Source organism: Delphinus delphis, chromosome 20 (genome assembly GCF_949987515.2).
Source record: "Delphinus delphis chromosome 20, mDelDel1.2, whole genome shotgun sequence".
Lineage (NCBI taxonomy): Eukaryota > Metazoa > Chordata > Mammalia > Artiodactyla > Delphinidae > Delphinus > Delphinus delphis.
In genome coordinates, this window is record NC_082702.1 from 14197578 (window position 1) to 14224925 (window position 27348).

At 37.3% G+C, this 27348-nt stretch overlaps 2 protein-coding genes across 2 annotated transcripts; one reads left to right on the forward strand and one right to left on the reverse strand.

Moving 5' to 3' along the window:
- Positions 1-10892: 10892 nt before the first annotated feature.
- Positions 10893-25907, reverse strand: LOC132417052 (zinc finger protein 607-like). Its single transcript, XM_060000657.1, has 4 exons — positions 25899-25907; positions 22728-22854; positions 21533-21628; positions 10893-11938 (listed from the first exon to the last, which is right to left on the reverse strand). The coding sequence occupies exons 1-4, from the start codon at positions 25905-25907 to the stop codon at positions 10893-10895; spliced, it is 1278 nt and encodes a 425-aa protein (XP_059856640.1).
- Positions 24013-24384, forward strand: LOC132415831 (small ribosomal subunit protein uS10-like). The gene has a single exon (XM_059998949.1). The coding sequence runs from the start codon at positions 24013-24015 to the stop codon at positions 24382-24384; it is 372 nt and encodes a 123-aa protein (XP_059854932.1).
- Positions 25908-27348: the final 1441 nt, after the last annotated feature.

Here is a 27348-nt window from a genome sequence, read left to right on the forward strand (position 1 = left end):
ATCTAGAGTATTTTTCATTTCATTTATTGTTTGTTTCATCTTTAGTTCTTCTAGGTCCTTGTTGAATGTTTCTTGCATTTTGTCTATTCTGTTTCCAAGATTTTGGATCATCTTTACTATCATTATTCTGAATTCTTTTTCAGGTAGACTGCCTATTTCCTCTTCATTTGTTAGGTCTGGTGGGTTTCTATCTTGCTCTTTCATCTGCTGTGTGTTTTTCTGTCTTCTCATTTTGCTTATCAAAATGAGATATGAGATGTTTGGGGTCTCCTTTTTGCAGGCTGCAGGTTCGTAGTTCCCATTGTTTTTGGTGTTTGTCCCCAGTGGCTAAGGTTAGTTCAGTGGGTTGTGTAGGCTTCCTGGTGGAGGGGACTAGTCCCTGTGTTCTGGTGGATGAGGCTGGATCTTGTCTTTCTGGTTAACAGGTCCACGTCTGGTGGTGTGTTTGGGGGTGTCTGTGGGCTTACTGTGATTTTAGGCAGCCTCTCTGCTAAAGGGTGGGGTTGTGTTCCTGTCTTGCTAGTTGTGTGGCATAGGATGTTCAGCACTGTAGCTTGCTGGTCGTTGAGTGAAGCTGGGTGCTGGTGTTGAGATGGAGATCTCTGGGAGATTTTCACCATTTGATATTACATGGAGCTGGGAGGTCTCGTGTGGACCAGTGTCCTGAAGTTGGCTCTCCCACCTCAGAGGCACAGCACTAACTCCTGGCTGCAGCACCAAGAGCCTTTCATCCACACGGCTGTTTCCAGCAACCCAACTGCGAATCTGGTCCTGGCCTGGCCGCAGGCCCCGCAGCAAGTCCCTCATTGATTTTTTTGTAGTGACATGCTTTGATTCCCTTCTAATTTCCTTTTGTGTATATTCTATAGATATTTTCTTTGTGGTTACCATTTTGATTACATAAAATATCTTAAATTTATAACAGTCTTTTTAAAAATTTATTTTATTTTTGGCTGCGTTGTGTCTTCGTTGCTGTGCACGGGCTTTCTCTCATTGTGGTGCGCAGGGGCTACTCTTCGTTACAGTGTGCGGGCTTCTCATTGCGGTGGCTTCTCGTTGTGGACCACAGGCTCTAGGTGCACAGGCTTCAGTAGTTGTGGCTTGTGGCTCTGGAGCGCAGGCTCAGTAGTTATGGCACACGGGCATAGTTGCTCCGCAGTATGTGGGATATCCCTGGACCAGGGCTCGAACCTGTGTCCCCTGCATTGGCAGGTGGATTATTTCCAGGCAGTGGGAATAAGAGGTATTCTTAATTTCTTCTTCCTAATTTCTTAGGAAATTAAAATTTTGGTAATAAGTCTGCATTAATTCCATCATCATAAATAAAACATAAAGATATTTCAAAGTATTCGAAATATTTTAAGTCATTATTATGGCAGAGGCTATATTTTCATCATTTAAAAAAGTCTATAAATAGCAGGCCTGCCATGAAGTATTGCTATGACTGAAACAACTACCACTTACCTATTCTTGAATATCCTTTAGCTGTATCACACTTATATAACCAGACACATACCACTATAAAGATTTTTCCACTACTAGAAAGGGAAATAGCCTTTGCAGATTAGGGTTGTATGCAAAATGGGCAGAAAAGTTTTGAATACACAGAAGGTGTTCAATAAATGACTATGCACTTTCTATTCTCTTCTGAATAACCTATTAAAATATCATTTTGGATACAATCCTTGCAAAAGGGTTTTACAAAATTCTGTTTTAAAAAATGAACGCCATATATAATTTTAAATTTTCTTGGGTACTATTATCTACAACTATGAAGATGATTTAACATTAGATCATGGCCATTTTTCCTTATCATGACTAACTTTTATAAACAGAAATTTTATTATCTACATAATATTGTCTCATGGATGTCATGTGGGTTTCTTAATCATTCTCATTATCCTGGCCACTAATTTTTTTTCTTTTTTTTTTATTGGCATATAATTGCTTTACAATGTTGTGTTAATTTCTGCTGTTTGGCCACTAATTTTGTACAAAACTGTCCCAAGGTATAACAATTTTTGATTCTAGATAAAAACCCAGGTCTAAATCTTTTGAATTGTGTACACCTTTGAAGAATGGAAATGTACAAATATACAGCGATTATCTATAAAATTCCGGGGGTTGTGGTCCCCTCTACACCCATAAATACACACAAAGGAACCCTGGTTAAGAACTCCTGTTCTGGACACTTGAATTCTGGCTCAGTCGCTTTATTTGCAAGCACAAGTCACAATTAACCTCACATTTTCGTTGCTTCTTAACTACTGAAACCTGCAGGGGAATAATCAGTCACCACAACGCTGAGCGTGTATTAAAATACATCCTCCGTGGCTACATCCGCTGTGACCTCATACATAAAACCAAAATGAAGTAAGAAATGGGCGTTCACAGTAGGTTCCTGCCGTCAGAGCTCAAGAAACGCTGTCATCCTCAAATACACAAATGAACTTCAGAGGACTCCTAGGAACAACAATCCCAGGAAAGAATCCCATTCTTGGAGTCTCTCTATCCATTCGTTTCTAGAATCCTGACTCAGGGGCAATCTCTAATCTAAAATTCCCATCCTAAAAGCCATTCTGTGCCTTCTCACCAAAAACCTTCATCGAGGGCTTAGCATGTGGTTTCCCCCTTGGAGTCATTTCTCCGTGGCAGTCGTATGTGCCTGACAGGAGGGTGGAGAAAGCAGCAGAGAACCTAGGGCCATGGGTCCCTGAGACATTCCCCACAAGTCCACCGCAACCCACGCTCACATAAAGGACACGCATCTTACGTCCGCGTCATGCAAGGATAACCATGCACCTCTCAGTCTCACTACGGGAACTCACCGCCCGACACCACCCCGCGGCCCTTCGCACGCAATACGGCCTCTCACAAACACGCACGCTTCCCGATTTTCTCCCAGGGCTGCAACCACCGTCCCCGCTGCTCAAGCGCCCACAGCCCCGAGGGGGCGGGCGGACTCGCAAGGCTGCGCTCCCAAAGTCCACGCACGCTTTGAGCGCCTCCCGCAATCCCACCCTCAGCGCCACTCACCATCCCCCACGGGCTCGGGCTACGTCTGCACAGTCGTTTCCGCGGCGACCCACGCCGGTTTCTTCCTCGGACGGGTGCCACTCGCGCAGCGCGCAACAAGGGACACGGAAAAAAGGCCCGAAGTCAAAGACACCTCGTCGACTGTGGGAGGTACAGTACACGGTAGCAAAATTCCTAAAGCAAAGCTGCCGCCCCGGCCCGGCCGAGAGACTTCTGGGAGTGACTTCCGGACTGCGCGTGCGCAGCACAGATCTAGGTCCACTGGAGGCCTGACCCCAGGCTGAGGGCGAGCTCACTGGTTCCCACGGCCAGGGGGAGGCTAGTCCTGGTGGCACCGCACCAGCGAATTGTGAGGAGGGGACGGCGGAGCTCTTATTTTCCGAGGGCTCAGGCCTGTGTGTGAGGGTTCACCCTGTTGAGTCAGTGATGTGACCCCCTCCCCCACCAGGGTTATGGAGCACTTGACAGGTGAGCACCTGAACTTGGGTTTATGATCTAACCATGCTGTATGTTTGTGTATGTATTTGTGTGTGTATGCATGTTGGGGTGTATGTATCTTTCCTAAAATTCCCATTACACCTGAAATCACAGGTGCTTACTATATTTCCATTTTAGAGTCGATGCTTCTGAGATCAAAACAGGTACAAAGTTACACTGTTTAGTGGCAAAACCATGTTTCCAGGTTGGGATAAGCTGGATAAAGTAAGACTCTACCGTGTAATGTATTCTCATTGTAGAAAAGGAGAGAGTGAGTTTGGGTCCTTTTTAAGGTCACCGACTGTAGGAAATCTTAGAAACTTAGGAAAATAAATACTTTTTCACATTTCACAATATTATGCCCACCAGAAACTTTTTGTTACAGTGAAATTTTTCAGCCCTCTGTTGTTTTATGCATGGGTGGGCTTGACTACATAAAAGCCCATAGATGGAGAAACGTCTTTAATTTGTATTCCTGGTCATGAGATCCCATTGAAAAATATCTCGCTTCTTAGGCATGTGACAGTAATATAAATTGTGGACACAGACTTAAAATTTGGGAAGAAGAAGGTGTTATCAGGAGAATCAAGGTTACATCCATATGTATTTAGATTCATGAGGAAGTTGAGCAAATGGGAAATATAAAGTCAGTCATCAAAGAATGTCCATATTTTAGTTGTCACCACTATTATGTATTTGAAATGTGTAACGCATAACAATTCAAAAGGCATAGAAATGTTTAAATAAAAGATAAGCAACATTTCCTTACATGTATCCCAGTCATACATCAGCTCACCTTAAAGTCAACAACAATTTGATTTTGGTGTGTATCCTTCTGGAGAAGTTATTATCATATACAAATATGTACTTTCTATATATATGTATGTAATGATTAGGGGTTTGAGACCCTGTGAGGCTCAAATACATTAAGACAACACATGAAAATTTAGGCCTTACAATACAGGAGAAAGAAGGAAGCAACATGAAATATTTGCTCTTTAGTGATTTCATTATAAAAATTAATATTACAGTAGTCCCCCCTTATCCTCCGGGGAGATGTTCCAAGACCCCCAGTAGATGCCTGAAACCATGAACAGTACTGAACCCTATATATACTATGTTTTTTTCTATAAATATCTATGATAAAGTTTATAAATTAAGCTCAGTAAGAGATTAACAGCAATAACTCATAATAAAGTAGAGCAATTATAACAATATACTGTAATAAAAGTTATGTAAATGTGGTCTATCTCTCTCTCTCGAAATATTTTATTGTAGAAGTTTAATGCCTTTTCCATCTTAACTAAGTGCTTATCATGCACTGTTGCTGTAACGTTTGTCTGCAGCGTCTGTGTCTCCATTTTCCTTTCAGTTCAGTCTCTGTCTTTGAGGTACAACAACAAAACTAGCATGAATTTCTTTTTCCTTCTTCACAGTTTCATGCGTGGAAAATTTGTCCTTATTATAGATCTTAGCAACCTCAGAAGATGATTTTATTTCTCTCCTTACTATGTGGGGAATTTTAATCTTTTCACTTGAAAGCAGCACTTTGTGGTATATCTGAACTGCCAGCATTATTACTCTTGCATTTTGGGGCCATTATTAAGTAAAATAAAGGTTACTTAATACTTGAACACAAGCACTGTGATACGGTGACTCTCGATTCGAGATGGCTACTAAGTGTCCAACAGGCAGGGTATGCTGGATAAAGGGATGATTCGTATCCAGACTAGGTCAGAGCAGGTGGTGTGAAATTTCATCACGCTACTCAGAAAGGCACACAATTTAAGACATGAATTGTCTATTTCTGAAGATTTCCATTTATTATTTCACAATGCATGTGACCATGGAAAGCGCCACCACTCTGAAGCGGGGAATACTGTATCTCAAAATGTGGACATAAAAAACAGGGAGAGACTAATCATTCATAATACACCTGTACAATAAAAACCAATATAAATATTTTAATGTTTTTTCCGATATTTTTTATTGTGATAAAATACACATATAAAATTTACCATCTTAACCATTTTTAGGGCACAGATCCCTGAAATTAACCAAGCCTTCAGTTGTAAGTTGCATGCCTTTAATAGACTCCAGTTCCAAAATCATTACATCCAGACAGATTCTGCAGTGCAATTGTTGTCTACGTGGAGAGACAGATTCCTGATGTTTCTACTATATCATCTTCCCAGAATTTTCTAGTATGTGTGTTCTACGGATTTTTTGGTGTGCATTTTGAAGCACAAGTACTTAGTATGTAGTATCTCCTGCTTTGGCCCTTAGTACCATAGCAAAAAAACCCCAAGCAAACAAAAACAAACAAACAAAACTTTCTCATTAAAAAAAGCACATTAACAAACATTTAATGACTGAATAATTATATTAGGGGTGTTTCATTATTTATTTAACAATCCCAATCTTTGGGGCATTTAGTTGTTTCCAATATTATGTGGTTGTAAACAATGCTGATATTAATATATATTTATACAGAAGACTTCCCTGCATATTTTGGACTACTTTCTTACGATAGATTGGTAAGATAAAATGACCAGAGAAATAATTTTTTAATGACTCCTAATTAAAATTTCCACCAGAACTATAAAAATTCTGAGTTCAGCTGTGCTACCATAACTAATTACTATTTTTTTTAAGAATAATTTTGGAGCTCTAGTCTTGAAATGCAATTACAATGGGAATCATTGCAGGAGAGAACACCTGGGGTATATAGATTTCAAGAACTCTACTCAAAGCTAAAGAGAAGCCCACTCCTTTCTTATTTTATGCCAATTCTTTTTCTTTTACCCTTTTACTAGTTTAAATATAAAAGAAAAAAAACAACATTAAATAATAGATATTCTCCTCCCACAAGATATTCACAGAACTACTGCATCTATGGTGATTCTCTTTTCTGGAATGGGCATACATCATCAGGTCGTGTTAAACATCAGAAGAACTAGATCTCATCAGAATCACATTGAACTAGTTGATTTATTTATTTCTTCCTTGACAGCGAGATAATCTGAGACTCGGGGGCCCCAGTAATTTCTGGAATTGGAAAAAACCACCTGGGACTGAAAGGGGATATTGGGTAAGTTTCATAACATTTTCTATCTCAACTGCAATGGAATGAACAAGACAACAGACAGATGCATTAAGTTGATTTCAAGATCTTTTCCCAAAACAGGCTTCTACCATAGGGATAATGTCTCAAGCAGAGAAATTCCTAATACTCCTAAATCATTTTGAAAACCTATTACTTATTTTTGAGGAGCCAGAATCAGATATGTGGAGCTGTAGACTGGAAGCAGAAGCAGTTAACAATGGTGATTTTAGGCAGTTTGCTGAGGAAAACTTTCTCCAGCCCTCCTTAAAGAATTCAACAAGGTTCAAAGCTTCAGGGATACTTGTGAATGTGTCCACATCTACTAGAAATACAGGAATTTTCTTTGATCAAAAAAAGTTGTATTGGGCACTTCCCTGGCGATCCAGTGGTTAAGTTTCTGAGTTTCCACTGCGGGGATGGAGATGGGGGGTAAGGGGGGCACGCAGATTCAATTCCTGGTTGAGGAACTAGGATCCCACATGCCAGCACGGCGAGGCCAAAAAAAAAAAAAGTTGGATCTTCTAGAAATTTTTAAATGAGTAGTAAACAATGATTCATGTCAATAAAAGCAAAGAAAAACAAAACAAAAAATCTACTAGTTACACAGGTGCCATTTCCCCCGGTGTGCTGAGTTCCCTTCTCTTAACTGAAGTGCAGAGCTCACACTGAAGCCTCACAAAGCATCCCTTTCTGTACGCCTATTACATCTTCTAGAGTTTTGTTACCAAAAATCTGGAAAAACTAAAACATACTTATTTCTAAAGAGTTCACCTAAAATCTTCTATTCCATTTATCTCTATTATTATTTATGTAAATATTATCATAACAACACTTCTTACTGATAAATTTTGTGACAGAAATATGAATTTACAGACTTTCAGTAAACCTAGTACATCCAACGTATTATACTTAGTATTGATGACTTTAAAAACATGTCTGTATTAATTAAACCAACAAACTTAAACGTGTTTTCACTCATTAAAAATCAGTCCTGGATCATGTGATCCTTTCAAACTTTAATTTGTTGTATTTAGAAATGTTTGACTTGTAAGCACTTATTTTCCTTTAAGCCAATTAGAGCTCATTTATGAATTAATTTTTACATAAAGATAGAATCAGAGATCTCATAGCTTCATTTTAAAACCTAGTCATGAATCAAGTATTTCAATATAAAACTTATTAGTTTATAAACAACAGTTGGAATAAGTTTAAGTTTACTCATTTGAGTTTTAAAAGTCCTCTTTTCGGGGTCCCCTGGTGGCACAGTGGTTGAGAGTCTGCCTGCCAATGCAGGGGACACGGGTTCGTGCCCCGGTCTGGGAGGATCCCACACGCCACGGAGCGGCTGGGCCCGTGAGCCATGGCCGCTGAGCCTGCGCATCCGGAGCCTGTGTTCCACAAGGGGAGAGGCCACAACAGTGAGAGGCCCGTGTACCGCAAAAAAAAAAAAAAATCACTTGACCATATACATAAGGGATTACTTGTGGGCTCTCTGTTCTATTCCATTTGTTGATATGTCTGTCTTTATGCAAGTACCACACTGTTTTGATTACTGGTGCTTTGTAGTAAGTTTTGAAATCAAGAAGTGTGCGTCCTCCAGATTTGTTCAAGATTGTTATGGCTACTGGCAGTCCTTTGAGATTCCATATGAATTTTAGAGTGGGTTTTTGTATTTCTGCCAAAAACATCATTGGGATTTTGATAGGAATTGCATTGAATCTGTAGATTGCTTTCGTTAGTACTGGCATTTTAATAACATTAAGTCTTCTAATCCATGAACGTGGGATGTGTTTCCATTTATTTATGTCTTCTATAGTTTCTTTCAGCAATGTTTTGCAGCTTTCATTGTACAAATCTTTTACTTCCTTGGTTAATTCCACTATTTCATTCTTTTTGATGCTACTGTAAATGGACTTGTTTTTGAAATTTCCTTTTCATATTGTTCATTGTTAGTGTATAGAAACGCAATTGATTTTTACATGTTGACTTTGCATCCTGAAACTTTGCTGAATTCATTTATTAGATCTAACAGCTTTCTTATGGAATCCTGAGGGTTTTCTACATATAACATCATGTCACCTATAAACAGAGATGATTTTACTTCTTCCTTTCGAATTTGGATGCCTTTATTTTTCTTGCATAAATGATCTGCTGAGAACTTCCAGTACTACATTGAATAGAAGTGGTGAAAGCAGGCATGCTTGTCTTGTTTCCTGATATTAGATAAAATCTTGACGTTTATCAAATATTATGTTTGCTGTGGGTCTTTCATATAGCTTTTATTTTGTGGAGATAGCTTCATATATAGCTTTTGTTATGATTGAGATGATTTCCTTCTGTTCCTATTTTGTTGAGTGTTTTTATCATAAAAGGGTGTTGAATTCTGTCAAATGTTTTTTCTGCATTAATTGAGATGATCGTTTTCTTCCTTCATTTTGTTGATGTGACATATTACACTGATGAACTTTCATATGATGAACCATCCTTGCATTTCAGTAATAAATCCCATTTGGTCATTTTGTATAATTCTTTTAATATGCTGCTGAATTTTTTGCTAGTACTCTGTTGAGGATTTTAAAATCAATGATCATAAGAGACAATGTTCTGTAGTTTTCTTTCTTGCAGTGTTTTTGAGTAGCTTTGGTAACAGGGTTGTGCTGGTCTCAAAGAATCAGGTAGGAAGTATTCCCTCCTCTTCAACTTTTTTGAAAAGTTTGAGAAAGATTAGTATTAGTACTTGTTTAAATTCACCAGTGAAGCCACCAGATCCAGGACTTTTCTTTGTTGGGAGGTATTTTTTTGGCCATGCTGCATGGCTTGCAGGATCTTAGTTCTCCAACCAGGGATTGAACCCAGGCCATGGCAGTGAAAGCCTGGAATCCTAACCACTAGGCCACCAGTGAACTCCCTATTGGAAGACTTTTTTTGTGACTGAGTCAATTTCCTTACTACTTATAGAGTAGTTACCAGCTATTCAGGTTTTCTATTTATTCATGTTTAACTCCATGGTTTTGTTTCTAGGAATTTGTCCATTTCACCTAGGCTATCCAATTTTTGGCATACAATTGTTCATAGTACTCTCATAATCCCTTTATTTCTGTATAATTGGTAGTAATGTCTCCCCACTTACACTTTTTTGTGTGTGAATTTATTTTTTAATTTTGTATCACAACTTTTTTTTAATTCAAGTATAGTTAATTTACCCACTTTCACTTTTGATTTTAGTAATTTGAGTCTCCTCCCTTTTTTCTTAGCTCATTTAGCTAAAGGTTTGCCAATTTTGTTGATCTTTTTGAAGAACTTCTGGTTTCAAGATTTTCTCTGTTGTTATTCTGTTCTCTTATTTCATATAGCACTGCTCTATTCTTTATTTCTCCTTCTGCTAGCTTTGTGTTGTTTGTTCTTTTTCTAGTTCTTTAAGCTGTAAAGTTAGGTTGCTAATTTGAGACCTCTCTTGTTTTTTAATATAAGCATTTATAGCCAAACATTCCCCTTTAGCACCACTTGTATGCCTTAAATTTAGTTTTCTTTGTCAATCATACTTCAGTAAAGCTGGTGGGAAAAAAAGATGGTCCTTGTTGGGGCTGTATACGTCTTTACCAAAAAATACAGAAACCTTACAGCCTCTGCTGGGCTTACTGCCATGAATAGCTATCTCTGTGTCAGACTTAATGCGTACTCCTTTGTTCTGCTTAATCACGGGTGTTAGTGGCACTCAGGCATGCCCCCAGTTTTCTGGATGTCACACCCCACAGGGAAGGAGTTTGTGTCCTGCCACTGCAGAACAAAGTGGGCTGTGTGCAACTGTATTGCCGTTGTCAGATGTGGAGTTGATCGGCTGGCTATGGGTTACTGACACATTGCAAGGAACTAGAACTTGTGCATCCTATCTTCTCTCTTGCTATAAGTAAACGCTGTTCTACTTGATCCTGGGGTGTATTTTTACTATTCTCCATGACCTCAAATCATGCACTGGTCTTTTTCTTGGTGGCACTTATCTGCCTTGCAACCTTGGCCAAAGAGCCTGGGCACTCAGTAAATAGTGAAAAAGGGGGAATGCCATAAATGACTTTCTAATATAAAGTACAGTATAAATTCTCTGAAGGTGAACAGTATTTGGATCATAACTGAAAAACTTAAAACATTGTTTAAATTCCAAGGAGTTCCTGCCAGCCTAAATTATTTGATGCTTTATAAGAACTGAACCATGTAAAATCCTTCTCATATTCTCTTCATTTAAATTGTTTCTCAAGTGGTATAATTCCACTGTCTACTATACATATATCCCATAAAGTCTCTCTCCAGTATGAATTCTGTGATGTACCTTAAGCATTGAACTAAGTCTAAAGGACTTCCCGCATTTGTGGCATCCAAAGGGTTTTTCACCAGTGTGAATACTCTGATGTACTTTAAGGCTTGAACTGAGCCTAAAGGACTTCCCGCATTTGTTACACTCAAAAGGTTTCTCACCACTGTGAATACTCTGATGTCGAGTAAGGCGTCCATACACACTAAACGCCTTCCCACATGCCTTACATTCATAGGGTTTCTCACCAGTATGAAATCTGTGGTGTATAGTAAGTTGATGGCTACTCCTAAAAGTCTTTCCACACTCCTTACATTCATAGGGTTTCTCACCAGTATGAATTCTCTCATGTCTAACAAGATGTGAAGCATGACTAAAAGCCTTCCCACAATCTTTACATTCATAGGGTTTTTCACCAGTATGAATCCTGTCATGTTGTATAAGGTTTGAGGCTTGACTAAAGGCCTTCCCACATTCCTTACATTCATAGGGCTTCTCACCAGTATGAATTCTCTGATGTATTCTAAGTGTTCCAACGTCACTAAAGGCCTTCCCACATTCCTTACATCCATAGGATTTCTCACCAGTATGAACTCTTCCATGTTGAGCAAGGTTTGAGGCACGACTAAAGGCCTTCCCACATTCTTCACATTCATAGGGTTTCTCACCAGTATGAATTCTCTTATGTACTTTAAAGTCTGTAAGACGACTAAAGGCCTTGCCACATTCCCTACATTCATATGGTTTCTCACCAGTATGAATTATTTGATGTACTCTTAGGTCTGTATGACGACTAAACGCCTTGCCACATTCCTTACATTCATATGGTTTCTCACCAGTATGAATTATTTGATGTACTCTTAGGTCTGTATGATGACTAAAGGCCTTCCCACATTCCTTACATTCATATGGTTTCTCTCCATTATCAATTCTGTGATGTAGAGTAAGAGATGAACATTTTGTATAAATGTATGTTTTTCCATTGCTGATTATTTCGTATCTTGAGTCCAAATCTACGACAAATAGGAAAAAAAAAAGTTTCTTTGACCACAAAACATTTTATAGAATTAAGAGAAAACTGAAAATTTCACCCATTAGAGATGGTTTAAAGAACTCTAAAATACAGTTATAAAACTTGAAAATTTAAAAGGAGGGCTCAGAAAAAGTAAATTTATGCAGTAGAGCACTGGTAGACAAAGACACGCACAGAACACATCCAGCCCTGATTTGTAGTGTTTGCCAATGTCTATGGTGTAAATACTCCCACCACAGGCAATTCCAAGCTATCAGTGTAATGTAACTGAACCTGGACTTAGGGATGATAAGTAAAATCTTGTCCCTAGAGAGCCAGTATCAGCCAGCTCTAAATACCACTTCCATCTAAAATATAAATATATACACATATAAAATTTAAAAAAGCAATTATACCTGATCATTCTTCAATTACAATTCCCCTAAAAATACACATTTCTGCCACTGTGACTCTTTCCCTCCTATGCATAGCCATGTGTGCTTTTATTTGTTCTTCATAACACATTAAGATATTGAGAGTCTTTACTTAGTTATTCCTCCCCTGACACTTTATTATTTATGATCCTTACATATGTTCAACCTGTTTCATTCCTTCATATCTTTTCTCAGGTCCTCTCTAGCTTTCCCTTTTAACCAAGGCCAACCATTCTGGTCATCCCCAGAAAAGTATGTCCATCAATTCTCTGACATATACCAGGTATACCAGTTGTATGGTATTTTGAACATTTAGGGACTTTGGGCAAAAGAGGGAACTTGAATTATATAGAAAAGTCTAGAAGAATGCCAAAAATTATATTAAAAAGAACTGGCAGTTGTGGGCTGAATGACAAAAATCTGTATGAAGTACCGTGAGCAAAATCCAAAGCGTTTAATGAGGGAGCTATGAGTTGAGGGCAAAAAAAATCTTCTTGTAACTAGAGTATGGTATGTGTACAAAAAGTTGAAATAATATTAACAACAATCTTCAAAATTGAGTAACAATAGAAATTAATAAATATTAGAAAACCAAAAACCCTTTCATCTGGAAATGGAAATGCCCTCTCCAAAAATGCTAGATCACTATGGAAAGAAAAAACTGAAATAAAAGAGTTCTAGTAAATGGACTACACAGAAAATAAGCACATATCAGAATTTTGGGCATTCAATTTCACCATGCAGAGAACTCAAAACTTAAAATAATTATCTCTATAAAAAAGGTGAGTTGAGGGCTTCCCTGGTGGCGCAGTGGTTGGGGGTCTGCCTGCCAATGCGGGGGGTGTGGGTTTGTGCCCCGGTCCCGGAGGATCTCACGTGCCACGGGGCGGCTGGGCCTGCACGTCTGGAGCCTGTGCTCCGCAGCGGGAGAGGCCGCAGCAGTGAGAGGCCCACGTACCACCAAAAAAAAAAAAAAAAAAAAGGTGAGTTGAGAATCAAAGCCTAATATGTAGAAAATAAACAACAAAATAGAGGCAGGCATAAAAATAAAGATAAAAGGAGAACATAATGAGTTAGAAAACAGTAACATTAACAAATAAAGAGCTGGTGCTTTAAAAAAATCATTATAAGAAATATTAGATAAACCAATTAAAGACAGTTAAAAACAAATAAAAATAAGAAAAGAGGAAAACAAGAACCACAGAGGGGGACTTCCCTGGTGGTCCAGTGGTTAAGAATCTGCCTTCCAATGCAGGGGATGCGGGTTCGATCCCTTGTCGGGTAACTGAGATCCCATGTGCTGTGGAGCAACTAAGCCCACGTGCTGCAACTACTGAGCCCACGTGCCACAACTAGAGAGACCATGTGCTGCAACTATGCAGCCCACACACTGTGGAGCCTGTGCACCACAACTACAGAGCCCACGCACCCTTGGGCCCATGTGCCACAACTACTGAGCCCATGTGCTCTGGAGCCTGCATGTCACAACTAGAGAGAACACTGCATGCCTCAACAAAGAACCTGTGTGCCGCAACAGAAGATCCTACATGCCACAACTAAGACCTGACACAGCCAAAAATAAATAAATAAATAATCTAAAAAAAAAAAAAAAAAAAGAACCACAGAGGAATTAATTTAAATTACAAGGGTACTATGTGAATACTTTTGAAAGTATGAATAACTTTCTAGGAAAATTTATTAAAATTGAACACAGAAGAGAAAGCCTAAATCAACCAGATGCTACAGAATAAACAGAAAAACAGCTGCCAGGAAAAAATTAAGAAGAAGTGTCATAAGCATACTTCAACACCTATATTGTAATTTCTCAATATCTAGATCTAAAATATGGATACAGCATAACTGGACAAAGGGAAAATTTAGGAAGCCAGCAGGCATAACCCTAGAAATCTTATGCCAAAAAGAGAGGAAGAATTCAAAGGCTTGGAGAGTTTTGACTGGCCAAAACTAAAAAGACAGTAGCATAAAAATGATTGTGACAGATAATAAACCATGCAATAAAAAGCAATGAAATCAGCAATGATACAAGAGAAAAAAATTATTTCTCATCATTAAATAACTCCTTAATTGAAGAAGTTCTAGTTCCAGTATGGTAGCATGAAGTTCCTACAGCCTGCCCCCTCTCTGATTTCAACTATTAACACTTGACAAAATACAAAAATTAACTACATAAGGGCTGTAAATAAAAGCAGGAGGGCTTTGGAAAGGAGTCAGACTATACAAAGCAATCCAGACTGAGCTGAGTTTCTTGCTTAACTCACTCTCATGTCCTTGCTTCAAGGGCAGATCCCAGTTATTGTGGGGTAAGCATGGGCTACAAAAATTCCAATAGAAACTCCACAATGTTTCTGGCTATAAGAACAATGAGAGGGAGCACTGCCAAACTGGAAAGCAAAGGGGGGGAATGCTGGGACAAAAACAGCCAGAGAAGATTTCCTAATTTGGTATTTGGGTATAGATCAGTACAACATTCACTCTTACCAACAACAGCACATGCATGAGAAGGATATGAATCAGTGTGGCAACACTATACCTAGTAAACAATTTGAAAACCTTCCCACAAAGAAAATTCCCAGCACAGGCAGTTTCACTGGTGAACTGTTTCAAATACCTAGTGAAGAAGTACTACCAGTTCTAAACAAAACTATTCCAGAAAATTGAGGAGTGAATTAGTCTATGCAGCTAGTTACTCTGATACCAAACAGGAGAAAAACAGTATAAGAAGTGAAAATTACATACTATAAAACCTTGTAAACATATCTGCAAAATACTAAACACTATCTTAACTAACAGAATCCATCAATATATAAAAAAGGTAATACGTAATGCCTGTCTTAGTCCTTTTGGGCTACTATAACAAAAAATAAAGACTGGGTAGCTTATAAACAACAGAAATTTATTTCTCACAGTTCCAGAGGCGGAGAAGTCCAAGATCAAGGGACCAGTATGGTCATATTCTGGTGAAGGCCTTCTTCCTGGTTCATAGCCAGTGCCTTCTCAATGCATCCTCATATGGTGTAAGGGGTGAGGAATCTCTGTGGTAACTCTTAATAAGAACACTAATTCCACTCATGAGTGCTCCACCTTCATGACCTAAGCATCTCCCAAAGGCTTTCCCTCTTAAGGCCATCATCTTTGGGGGTTCGGATTTCAGTATAATACTGGGGGGTAGAAACATTCAGACCGTAGTGATGATCAATCTCAGGAATACAAGATTGGTTTAATATTTGAAAATTTCATCAATATAATTTATTATATTAACACAATAAAATTTATAAAACCCATATGGATCATGTCTAAAATTTTTTTTAAAAAAAGCATTTAATAAAAGCCACATCCATCCCTCATAAAAAGAACTTATCCTAATAAAGATCATCTGCAAAAAACCCACAGCTAACACCATATCCAACGGTGAGAGAATTATGCCTACCACTTATGATCAGAACAATAAAAAGTTATGCCCTCACCACTTCTACTCAACATTGGACTAGAGGTTCCAGGCAGTGCAATAAATCAAAAAATAAATAAAGGCATGCAGGAGAAAATTTAAGAAACAAAAATGTCCTTAATCATAGATTACTTAATCATATGTGTAGAAAGTCAAATGTAAACTATAAAACAGTTACTAGAAAATAGTAATTGAGTTTAGCAAGGCTGAAGTATATACAACCAATATGTAAATATGAGCGAACACTCAGGAATTCAATTTTTAAAAATACAATTTAAAGTAGTATCAAAAATAGGACATAGTGAGGGATATATCTCACAAAAGATATGTAAGACCTGTACACTATAAACTATAAAACACTGCTGAGAAGAGTTAAAGGTATAAATAAATGGAGAGACATATCATGTTTATGGAATGTAAAACTTGATACTGTTAAGCTGTCAATAATTATTGCTGAATTGATTTATAGATTCAATGTAATTCCAATAAAAATCCCAGCAGACTTTTTTGTGGTCTATGATGAAATTGACAAGCTGATCCTAAAATTTATAGGGAAATGCAAAGGATCTAGAATAGTCAAAACAACTTTGAAAAGAACACAGTACAAAGACTAAATAACACTACTTAATTATAAGACTTATGAAGATACACTAATCAGGAAATTTATGTGTCAAGACATGTCAATTAATGGAACAGATGATCAGAAATAGATCCATACATATATGAAAAACTTACTTTCATCATTTCAAAGGCAATAGAGTGAAGAAAGGATAGTCTTTTCAAGAAATGATGCAGGAACAATTGGGATATCCATATGCCAAAAAAGAATCCATACTTTGATAAACAAAAATGAACTAAAAAATGGATCACAGACCTGAATGTAAAACATAAAACTGTAAAACTTTTGGAAGAAAACAGGAAAAAATGTGTGACCTTGGGCTAGGCAAAGAATTCTTAGATACAACACCAAAAACCAAGATTCATAAAGAATAAATGGATAAACTTGATTGTGTCAAAGTTCAAAACTTCTGTTCTCCCAAACACGCTGCTACAAGAATGAAAGGAAAAATCACAGTAAACAAGAGAATATTCAAAAAGGATATCTTTTAATGTAGAATATGAAAAATAACTTACAAGTTCAATAAGAAAACAAACAACCTGATAAAACAGACAAAAGATTTTAAAAGATACTGCACTAAAGAAGACAGCAAATAAGATCCTCAACATCATTAGTTATTATGGAGAAACAGATTAAAACCACAACAAAATGACACTATATACTTACTTGAAAGGCCAGAATTAAAAAGATTGACCATACCAATTGTTCATAAGATATGGAGGATCCAGATCTCTCTTACAGCTGGTGGAAATGTGAAATGGTATAGAAACACTGTAAAATAGTTTCTTACAAATTTAAATTTATAATCTTATTTATCTAAATCTAAATTTAAAATCTTACAAATTTAACCATACAATCCAGGCATTCAACTGCTCGGTATTTGGCCAAAAGAAATGAAAGCATATATTCATTCAAAGACTTATAAACAAATGTCTACAGCATCTTAATTTGTTATTGCTAAAGACCAAAAATGTCCTTCAGCAGATAATGAATAAACAAATTGTGGTATAACCAAATACTGGTATAGTACTGAGTAAAACACACATAACAACATGGATGAACTTCAACCTAATTACGCTGACTGAAGGAAGATGAAAAACTTCACACTATCATTCTGTTTGTATAAAACCACAGAAAATGCAATCAACTCTATTGTGATAGAAGTAGAAAGTAGATCATTGCATACCTAAGGAAGTTGGAGGAAGACAGAGGAGGAAGATTACGAAGGGACAAGAAATGCAAAGTTTTGAAAAAAATCATTTTAATAGATTCAGATAAAGCATTTGACAAAATTGAACACCCATTCATAGTTTTAAAAAAAAAAATCAGCAAACTAGGAACAAAAGAAAACTACCTCAATTCAACAAAGGTCACAAATGAAAAAACCTACAAGACTTTCCTTTTTTTTAAGACTTCCACTTTCTATGCCAACATGAAAAACATAGTAGAGACCAGAAACAGATACAGATACATACAGTGATTTCACTTCTGACAAAGGCGCCAAAGCAATCCAAAGGGGAAAGGAAATTCTTTTTTTTTTTAAATGGTGCTGGAATAACTGGGTATCCATAGGGAAAACATGAGTCCTGAACCCTACTCACACCGTAATAAAAAATTAACTCAAAATGGATATATAATAGAACTAAACATAAAAGCAAAAATTATAAAAAGTCAAGCAAAAGCAGGGAAAAATCTTTGCCACCTTGGGGTAGGCAAAGATTTCTTGGATAGTATACCCCAAAAAAATCATTAAAGAGAAATTTGATAAATTGGAATTCATAACAATTTAAAAACTCCTTGTAAGATATTGTTAATAAAATTAATAGGTAAGTCACACTGTGGCAAAAAGTTTTTAATGTTCCAAAAGGACTTCCTTTTGTTTCAAAATAAAGAACAGTTACCCTCAAATATAAGAAAATAATGATTTCAAATGGCTAAAGATTTGGATAAACACTCCAAAAAATATGAATGATCAGTAAATAAAAGAAACTCAAGATCATTAGTCATCATGGAAATGCAAAAAGATACCACTACATACCAACTATAATGTCTAGAATTTAAAGGACTGACAATACCAAGTGTTGGAAAGAAAATGGAGTAAGTGGAATGGAGCAGTGCAAAATTTCTAAAATTGTTAAACATGTAGTTACTACTCAACAATTCCACTCTTAGGTATTCATCCTATAAAAATACACGTACACAAATATTCATAACAGTTCTACTTATAACTAGTCCCAAACCGGAAACAACACAAAAGTCCATCAGTAGGTGAACAGAAACATAAATTGTGGTCTATCCATACAACAGAATACTACTTAACAAAAAATTGAACAAAGTAGTGATACACGCAACAATATAGACATACCCCAAAGTCATTATACTGACCAATGGAAGCAAAACATAACAGAATATATAATGTATGATTCCATATTTATAAAATTATTTTAAAAGGCTAATCTAATGTACATTGACAGAAAGTTGATCAGTGGTAGTTTGAATGGGAGTGGGCATGGGGCGTGGAAATTAATTGGGAAGGGAAACAATGGAAACCTTTCATGTACTATAAATGTTGTGTATCTTGATTATAGTGGGAAATCTGGGTTGTTTACACTTTTTGACCATTAATACACAATGCTGCTGTGAGCAACCATGTACAAGCTTTTGTGAGATGTACATTTCCAATTTTCTAGAGTAGGTAGGTAGCTATGAAGGAAAGTGATGAGAAGAAAAGCATGACCTTCATTAGCTTGAAAAATAAGTAAATCACATGGCATGCCAGAAGATGGAAATTGCTAAAGAAGAAAATGAAATTGGAAAGAAGACTCAGGATGGCTAGGATCAGGGGAAAGGCTCACTGCAAAACCCCACTAAAAGGACGATATTTGGGCAAAGATCTAAAGACTATAAGGGAGTGCACCCTATTGACTGGATGGTAACTCCAAGTTTAACGTTTTAAGAAACTGACCAGCTGCTTCCCCATGTGGCTGGACCTTTATTTTAACCTATTTGTGTTTCTGACTCTAAAATGTATTTCTTACAGTTGCATCATGTTTTTTATTTTTAAACCATTCTGCCTACGTGGTCATTTAAATGGAGTGTGCACTCAATTTACCTTTAATATAATTACTGATAGAATTTATGGTTAAAATTTGTTACATATTTTCTTTGTGTCTTAAGCCTTTCTTCCCCTTCTATCTCTTAATTATTACCTTCTTTTGTGTTAAATAGATATGTTCTAGGATGCCATTTGATTTCCTTTATTATTTCTTTTACTATATATTTTTTAGTTATTTTCTTAACGGTTTTCCTGGGAATTACAATTAACATCTTAATCTGTAACAATTTAAATCTGATCAATACCATCTTAATTATAATATTATAAAAAACTATGCTACTGAATAGTTCCATTCATTCCCCAAGCCAAGATAATTTGAATGCTTAAAAAAAATAAACAGGGCTTCCCTGGTGGCGCTGGTTGAGAGTTCGCCTGCCGATGCAGGGGACACGGGTTCGTGCCCCGGTCCGGGAAGATCCCACATGCCGCGGAGCGGCTGGGCCTGTGAGCCATGGCCGCCGAGCCTGCGCATCCAGAGCCTGTGCTCCGCAACGGGAGAGGCCACAACAGTGAGAGGCCCGCGTACCGCAAAAAAAAATAAATAAATAAAAAACCATAAAATAAAATAAACAGAAGAGGGAGCCCTTAAAAATCACAAATTTAGAAAAGGCATCCAGAATCTTGACTCCTTTCTCAAAACTGAGGAAAATTAATCTCATATATAAATGACCCCCCATCCCCCAAAAAGGCCCAAGGTCAACTTCTATACAAGAAATTATATGACTAAAGTTAATGACAGTTATAGAGACAATATATATATACATCTAAAGCAAATGCCCTGAAAACAAGGAAAAATACTATACCATACTATTCAATAACATGCTAAAAGACAAGAAAAAACTTTTAGATAAGAAAAATCATAAATGAGAATTAGAAAAACTCAGAATTGGGTGATAGAGCTCACAAGTAAATTTCAAATAAATGAAAAATAATGAAAGAATACGAACCTAGAAAGAATATGAGAATAAATCCAACAGATCAATGTTAACACAAATAAGAATAAAGAAATATTTGAGAAGGATATGAAAATGAATTACAGTTTAACCTATAGTTGTTTTATCTAGGCTTCTGTGTAAGTCTTATGATTAAAGAAAAGGTGAAAATCATATTTAAAAAACGAAGACAAAAAACCTAAATCACATTAGGGATCCTAACTACTCTTAGAAAACAATTCTACTAATTCTTCATAAGGATCCACAAAATCTAATAGGATCTTTTCCTTCCTAACATACTAGCTTCATGTCCTGTTAGTCACCATTCACTAACTGATCTAGATGCTACTACTCAAACACGCAAACCTCATCCCCCTTGAGGGCCTTTGCATGTGTGGTTCACTCTCCTTGGTTGTGCTTTCTCATACAGTCAAAAAGCCTGTGACCTTACTTCCTGTCTCTGCACAAACGTTAGGAAAGGGTTCTTGATCATGCTACCTTACCTAAATTTGCTGTGTTCTTTGTTAGTGTCCTTTATAACATATTTCACTACCTTATATTATTTATCTATTTATTTCATGTTAATTTCTTCCTTAACATGGTATAATCTCCATTACTGCAAGAACATTATCTGCCCTATTCAGTATTACTGGGTTGATTATGCCAAGCACAGTGCCAGCTCAGACTATTCAAATATTTTCCAGGTATAGGAATGAATGTATTTTTAGACAAGAGTCACACTGAAAAAGAGGATCTGGAAAGAATCTGGTCCAAAATACAGGTAAATGGCTACACCATGGAAGGAAAGGGACTAGCATGAAATTGGGAGGGGAATATGAGAAAAATAACATGGTGAATGATTAATGAGCTTAAGATGAAGTTGAGATACTTCCTCTTCACATTACAAGACTTTCCTTCACTGAGAAGGGAGCTTTCCAATTAATGTTTCAAGGATGTGTTTACCAAGTGTATTTACCACCTGGGCTATCACTTGCACAAATGACTTCTGCCTGACCTGCTCTTACGTACCTGTACACCAACTTCTTGTTTTTTCTCTCATAAACATCCAGGGTTCTTTTCCTTGCTCCAGTAAGGTAATTACATTTGGCTTAGAAATGGAATGGCCTGCTTTAAAGAAAACAGAATGCCACAGGTTGCAGAAATAAATTGTAACTAGTCAAGGTAAAATTATAATTATGATAATAAAAGATCATAATGATATTGACTATTTTAGAGAATGAGAAAATTAAAGGATAAGAGTCAGTTAGGTAAGGCAAAGTTGTTGTTTTGCTGTATTTAAAATTCAAACTCATATGTCCTCTAACTCTAGAGAGCAAACATAATGTGGTTAAAAACATATTTTGAAGCCTGGGATCAATTCCTGCCTTTGCTACCTTCCAGGTGGGTATAACCTCGAATAATTCACTTAAACCCACTATACCTCAGTATTCTCATTTATAAAATGGGGATAATAATAGTACTGCTGGGGGAATTAAATCAGTTAATACTCTCAGTTATTTTAATCAGTTAAATCACATAATGTGCTTAGAATAATGACTACTACACAGTAATCAAAATGTTAGCTATTAACATTATTCTTATGCTCTAATGTCACTAGAGGATACAAGAAAAGAGAGCTACAAGATATTCATTCCATTTTGAATGTAATTTTCATGTATTACAACTTGCAACCACAAATCAGATGAACTTTGTTTTAAGAAATGAACTGCTTTTGGTACAGTTTTAAATAAATCCCAATTATGCAATCCATCACCATATAAACTGTAGAGGCTCTTTTGATACCGAGAGCAATTTAGGACCCTCTGTCAAGCTGATATCCCTGAAACTGTTTCAGATCTTAAAATGGAGTATTAGAGCAATCTGGAGCACAAATGAATAAAAAACTTGGATCCTTTGACCATGGTTATACAGTATATGCCACAAATACCTAATTTAGCTGCTTGGTCATTATGGAAGAGATGCAAATATAGAAAAAGAACACATGGAGATGTGAATATGATTGAAGGATAGGGAAGATAAAAGTGTTTAATGGAGCTGCCATTTCTAACCTGACAAAGCTCAGACCATGTTTTTGGGAAGAGGAAAAAAAGCAAATTTAACTAGTTTCTGGAAAGGCAGCCCTGAAAATTACAGTAGAAAAAAATACACAGCCTATAGAGCAGATTCTAAATTAATCTAAATTATTTGAAGCGGATGAACATACCCAGTGAGACCAAGTTACCATAGTTCTCCATCATCACATCCCGGTACAAAGTCTTCTGAACGAGGTCAAGACATTCCCACTCCTGCTGAGAGAAGCCTATGGCCACATCACTGAATGTCAGTGATCCCTGAAACAGTAAACACATGTATCACTGGGCAAATTAAAGAAAATACTTTGAAAGCAGAAGCAGGAGTTGATGGACTTCTCCGTAGGAAAAGAGAAAATGAAAGTATGTAGGCTGGCAATCTATGATGTGGAAGGAGACTTAAGCACAAGGTATACATATTTTTTAAGAAGCCTGCCAACACAGGTCAAATGTCTTCAGTATTCTGGGATACTTCTAAATATCTGAACCATTTGGAAATGGGCAAAATAATGTTTCCCTCCTAAATTAAAAAGCGTATATACAAGAGTAATGTCCAAATGGTATCTGCCTCAAAAATTCTCAATAAATAAATATTTCTCCAAATTTTAAAAACTGGGTTGCATAAAATTAATACGATTTTCTTCAAGTATCAAGTACTATTATGTTAGATCTTGCCATAAGCATTTTTGCTTGATTCAATAAATCCATTTATTATTTTGGCATATGACATTGTATTTTATAAATAAATCAGATTTAATAATTTATACAATTAGATGCACATTTGGAAGGTTTTCCACAATTGTAAGGTTCTATTTTCACCAACTACATATAATGATATGCATTTTTGTTGCCATCTACCATTTCTCACTGAACACTTTCCTTATTCTGAGTGTAGTAGGTAACCTCATTGATTACCAGTGATCTCCATTTCCTGGTATTTATGTCCTAATGTAATCCTCTCCCTTTGAATGTGGTCTGAACCCAGTGAGAGAGAATTATTTCCAACAAATATAGAAAAGTGATGGAATGTCACATCCAACATTAGCTTATAAAAAACTATGATTTCCACATTGCTTATTCTCTCTTGCTGTCTCGGTCACTCTGATGAAGCCAGCTACCACGTGTGAGCTGCCCTAAGGAAAGCCCCACATAATAAACCTCTTTTGGAGGAAGACGCGGTCGCCGCTGTAGCGGAGCCTCGGGCCGTCCACTCCTGCTCCTGATTCACTGCCGTTCGCTCTCGCGGAGGAACAAGTTGGTCAGGAAGCCGCACCGCAGCTATGGCTTTTAAAGATACCGGGAAAGGGGCTTCCCTGGTGGCGCAGTAGTTGGGAGTCCGCCTGCCGATGCAGGGGACGTGGGTTCGTGCCCCGGTCCGGGAGGATCCCACATGCCGCAGAGCGGCTGGGCCGGTGAGCCATGGCCGCTGAGCCTGCGCGTCAAGATACCGGGAAGACTCCCGTGGAGCCCGAGGTGGCGATTCACTGGATTAGAATCACCCTCACCAGTCGCAACGTGAAGTCTTTGAAGAAGGTATGTGCTGATCTGAGCAGAGGCGCGAAGGAAAAGAATCTCAAAGTGAAAGGACCGGTTCGGATGCCTACCAAGACTCTGAGAATAACTACAAGGAAAACTCCTTGTGGTGAAGGTTCTAATATTTGGGATCGTTTCCAGATGAGGATCCACAAGCGACTCACTGACCTGCACAGTCCTTCTGAGATTGTCAAGCAGATCACTTCCATCAGTATTGAGCCAGGAGTCGAGGCTGAAGTCACCATTGCAGATGCTTAAATCAACATTTTTAATAAATTGATAATCAGTTGTTAAATATTGTTGACTTTTATTCATAATACTGACAGGTCTTGGGAATAGAGTTGTGCTATGGAATTCATTCCACCTTTTAAGTAGAATAATTAAAATTAGATGGGTAACCTATGTTTTACTCTTTTTCATTATATTTTCCAGGGGCCACTAAATTAGTTTACATTTGACATTATTTGAAAACTGAAATGTCTTAGCTAAATAACATGTGAGACCTTGTGTTGATGATGAATATATACAGTTCTGGCTGCCTATTGGAGCTTTTCCAGGGAACATGTGTCTGGGTTCTACTCTGGAAAATCCGATTTAATTGATATGGGGTACTATCAAAAGTTTCTGGGGTGATTCTAATGTGTACAGCCATGGTTAAGAACCTAAGGTACTAGAGGGCAAGTAACTCAGGGAAAATAGATCTTAAATTCCAGCCCTGGCTCTGCCAGTTTGTCATAACTCCTTTTAAATTTGAAAAATTTCAAAATGTTTTTGAAACTTTGTTAATAAATTTTATAGACAAAAAACAACAAAACAAAACAAAAAAACAATAAACGAAGAGCAGTCGCCAGCCAACAGCTACTGAGGAAGTGAGGCCCTCAATGCAACAGCCATGAAGAACTGGATCAAGTCAACAACCACTTCAATGAGTTCGGATGCAGATCCACTCAAAGTTGAGCTTTAAAATGACTGCAAACCCTGACCAACACATTATAACCCTGTAAGAGACACAGAGCAGGAGAGCCAAGCTAAGCAACATCCAGATATCTAACTCACTGAAACTGTGAGATAAACGGTTGCTGCTTTAAGATGCTATGTTTCAGAGTAACTCATTATGCACTAAAAGATAATTCATTGATTTAAATGATACTGAAGAAGGCTGGTCAATTATATAGATGTTACACAAACTTAGCATGTCTCATTCAACAACAAAATAGCCTTAGTGTTTATGTCTCATGGCTTTCCTACCAAATCCATGACCTCCATGTTCAAAGCCCCAATCATATACTACTCATCCATACAAAGCAGGAATTTCATACCATATTAAGATTCAGGTCATTCAATGATAAATTCCACCTCATCTACCTGGAAATCTCGGATCTGTGGAAAACTTCAAAGTCTTACCATGGATAGTTAAACAGAACCATTGTCTCCATCTCCAAACTACAGATCTGACCTGCATAGCATAAATTTCTACTTCAAAGAACTTACCCCACTGTTCCATCACTGCCCTTAATTGAAGAATGGGCACTTAAAATATATTGAAAATTTTGGACAATAATTACATGAACACTAGTTAGTTTTGAATGGGCCATACGGAGACAGTGCCAGGTAATTTGGCCACATATTTCTCTGGAACAATAGCTAGGAAACAGGTTATTTGAGGGAACTTTCTGTTAGGAAACATCAGGAAAATTAATGAAAATACTTACATGACCAAAAAAAAAAAAAAAAATACACATATTTCAACAAGGAGAGAAACATCAACTTACATGGGCCATGGTTTTAGACCTGCAAGAGATGATCAGTCCTCTGGGCTCCTCTACCAGAAAAGCAGAGTCCAGAAAATCCAGACCTGGGAGAAGAGAAAGAGAGACCAGTTGTATTTTAGTGTTTCCTCACTGGGTTTAAGTTAATATTACCATTTATGCTCTTCCATTCCAGATTCCAAATTACTTCATATCACACACAACTTGGGTAAGTTAGGATTCTGGACAAATCCATTTCCTCACTCAATTCCTAGGAGTCTCAGCTGCAGTCATTTCTGCATTGAAACCAGACCCAGATACTTCAGTAGAAAATTTTCTGGCCAATGTACCATTGTTACCAGGTTGACGTGAAACTAAGATTGGGCAGCTCTGTCCTGCTCTGAGCAGATCTTCTTCTCTCCATTCCCAACTTCAAGAGAAAAGAGGCCACATAATCCAAATCAGAACCTCTTTCTGGGCTTGAAAGTGGGTGAAGTTGATCAAAATATTAGAGATGGACAAGTAATGTTCAGCATTCTGAGTCCAGCAAAGCTTATTAGTTAAATATATGACCAATATTATACTAGAATATACAAGTAGTCATTCAATGTTAAATTGGGAAGAATATTTAAGGACGTGGAAAATGTTCCATATATAATGTCAATAGAAAAATCAGGTTGACTAATATATTTCTATTTATAAAATATAAGAGCATATTAATCAATACAGAGAAAAGAATGACAATCATAAAACAGAAAATAGAAAAGTCTGGAAATATATATGGCCATATATTAACAGCTATTATATTTTTGGTTATGTTTTTATTGTTTTGTTTTTTAGGGGGTGTTTTTAGGAATGAAGTACTGGGTATTCAGTTGTTTTTAGTTCATACATGAAACAATCAAAACTAGTGAAGACATAAATTATACCTTTGCCATGATCAGAATTTGACATCAGCAATCCCTATCTTTTTGCTTAGATCTTGAGTTTTGGGGTTTTTTTTAAGGTTACTTCATAATCATTGTAACAATTGACATAAGAACTTGAAATTTTTTTTTTTTTAATTTATTTGTTGCTGCACATGGGCTTTCTGTAGTTGCGGCGAGCAGGGGCTACTTTTCATTGCGGTGCACGGGCTTCTCATTGCGGTGGCTTCTCTTGTTGCGGTGCACAGGCTCTAGAGGGCAGGCTCTGTAGTTGTGGCGCAGGGGCTTAGTTGCTCCTCAGCATGTGGGATCTTCCCCAACCAAGGCTCAGACCCGTGTCCCCTGCATTGGCAGGAGGATTCTTAACCACTGTGCCACCAGGGAAGTCCAAAATATGTTTTTTTTTTTAATTTGTTAAGGTGAAGACGTCCACAAAGTTCTTTGTTCTTTAAATTCAGATCATTGGGATGTCTCTGGCAGTCCAGTGGTTAAGACTTCACCTTTCAGGGACTTCCCTGGTGGCACAGTGGATAAGACTCCATGCTCCC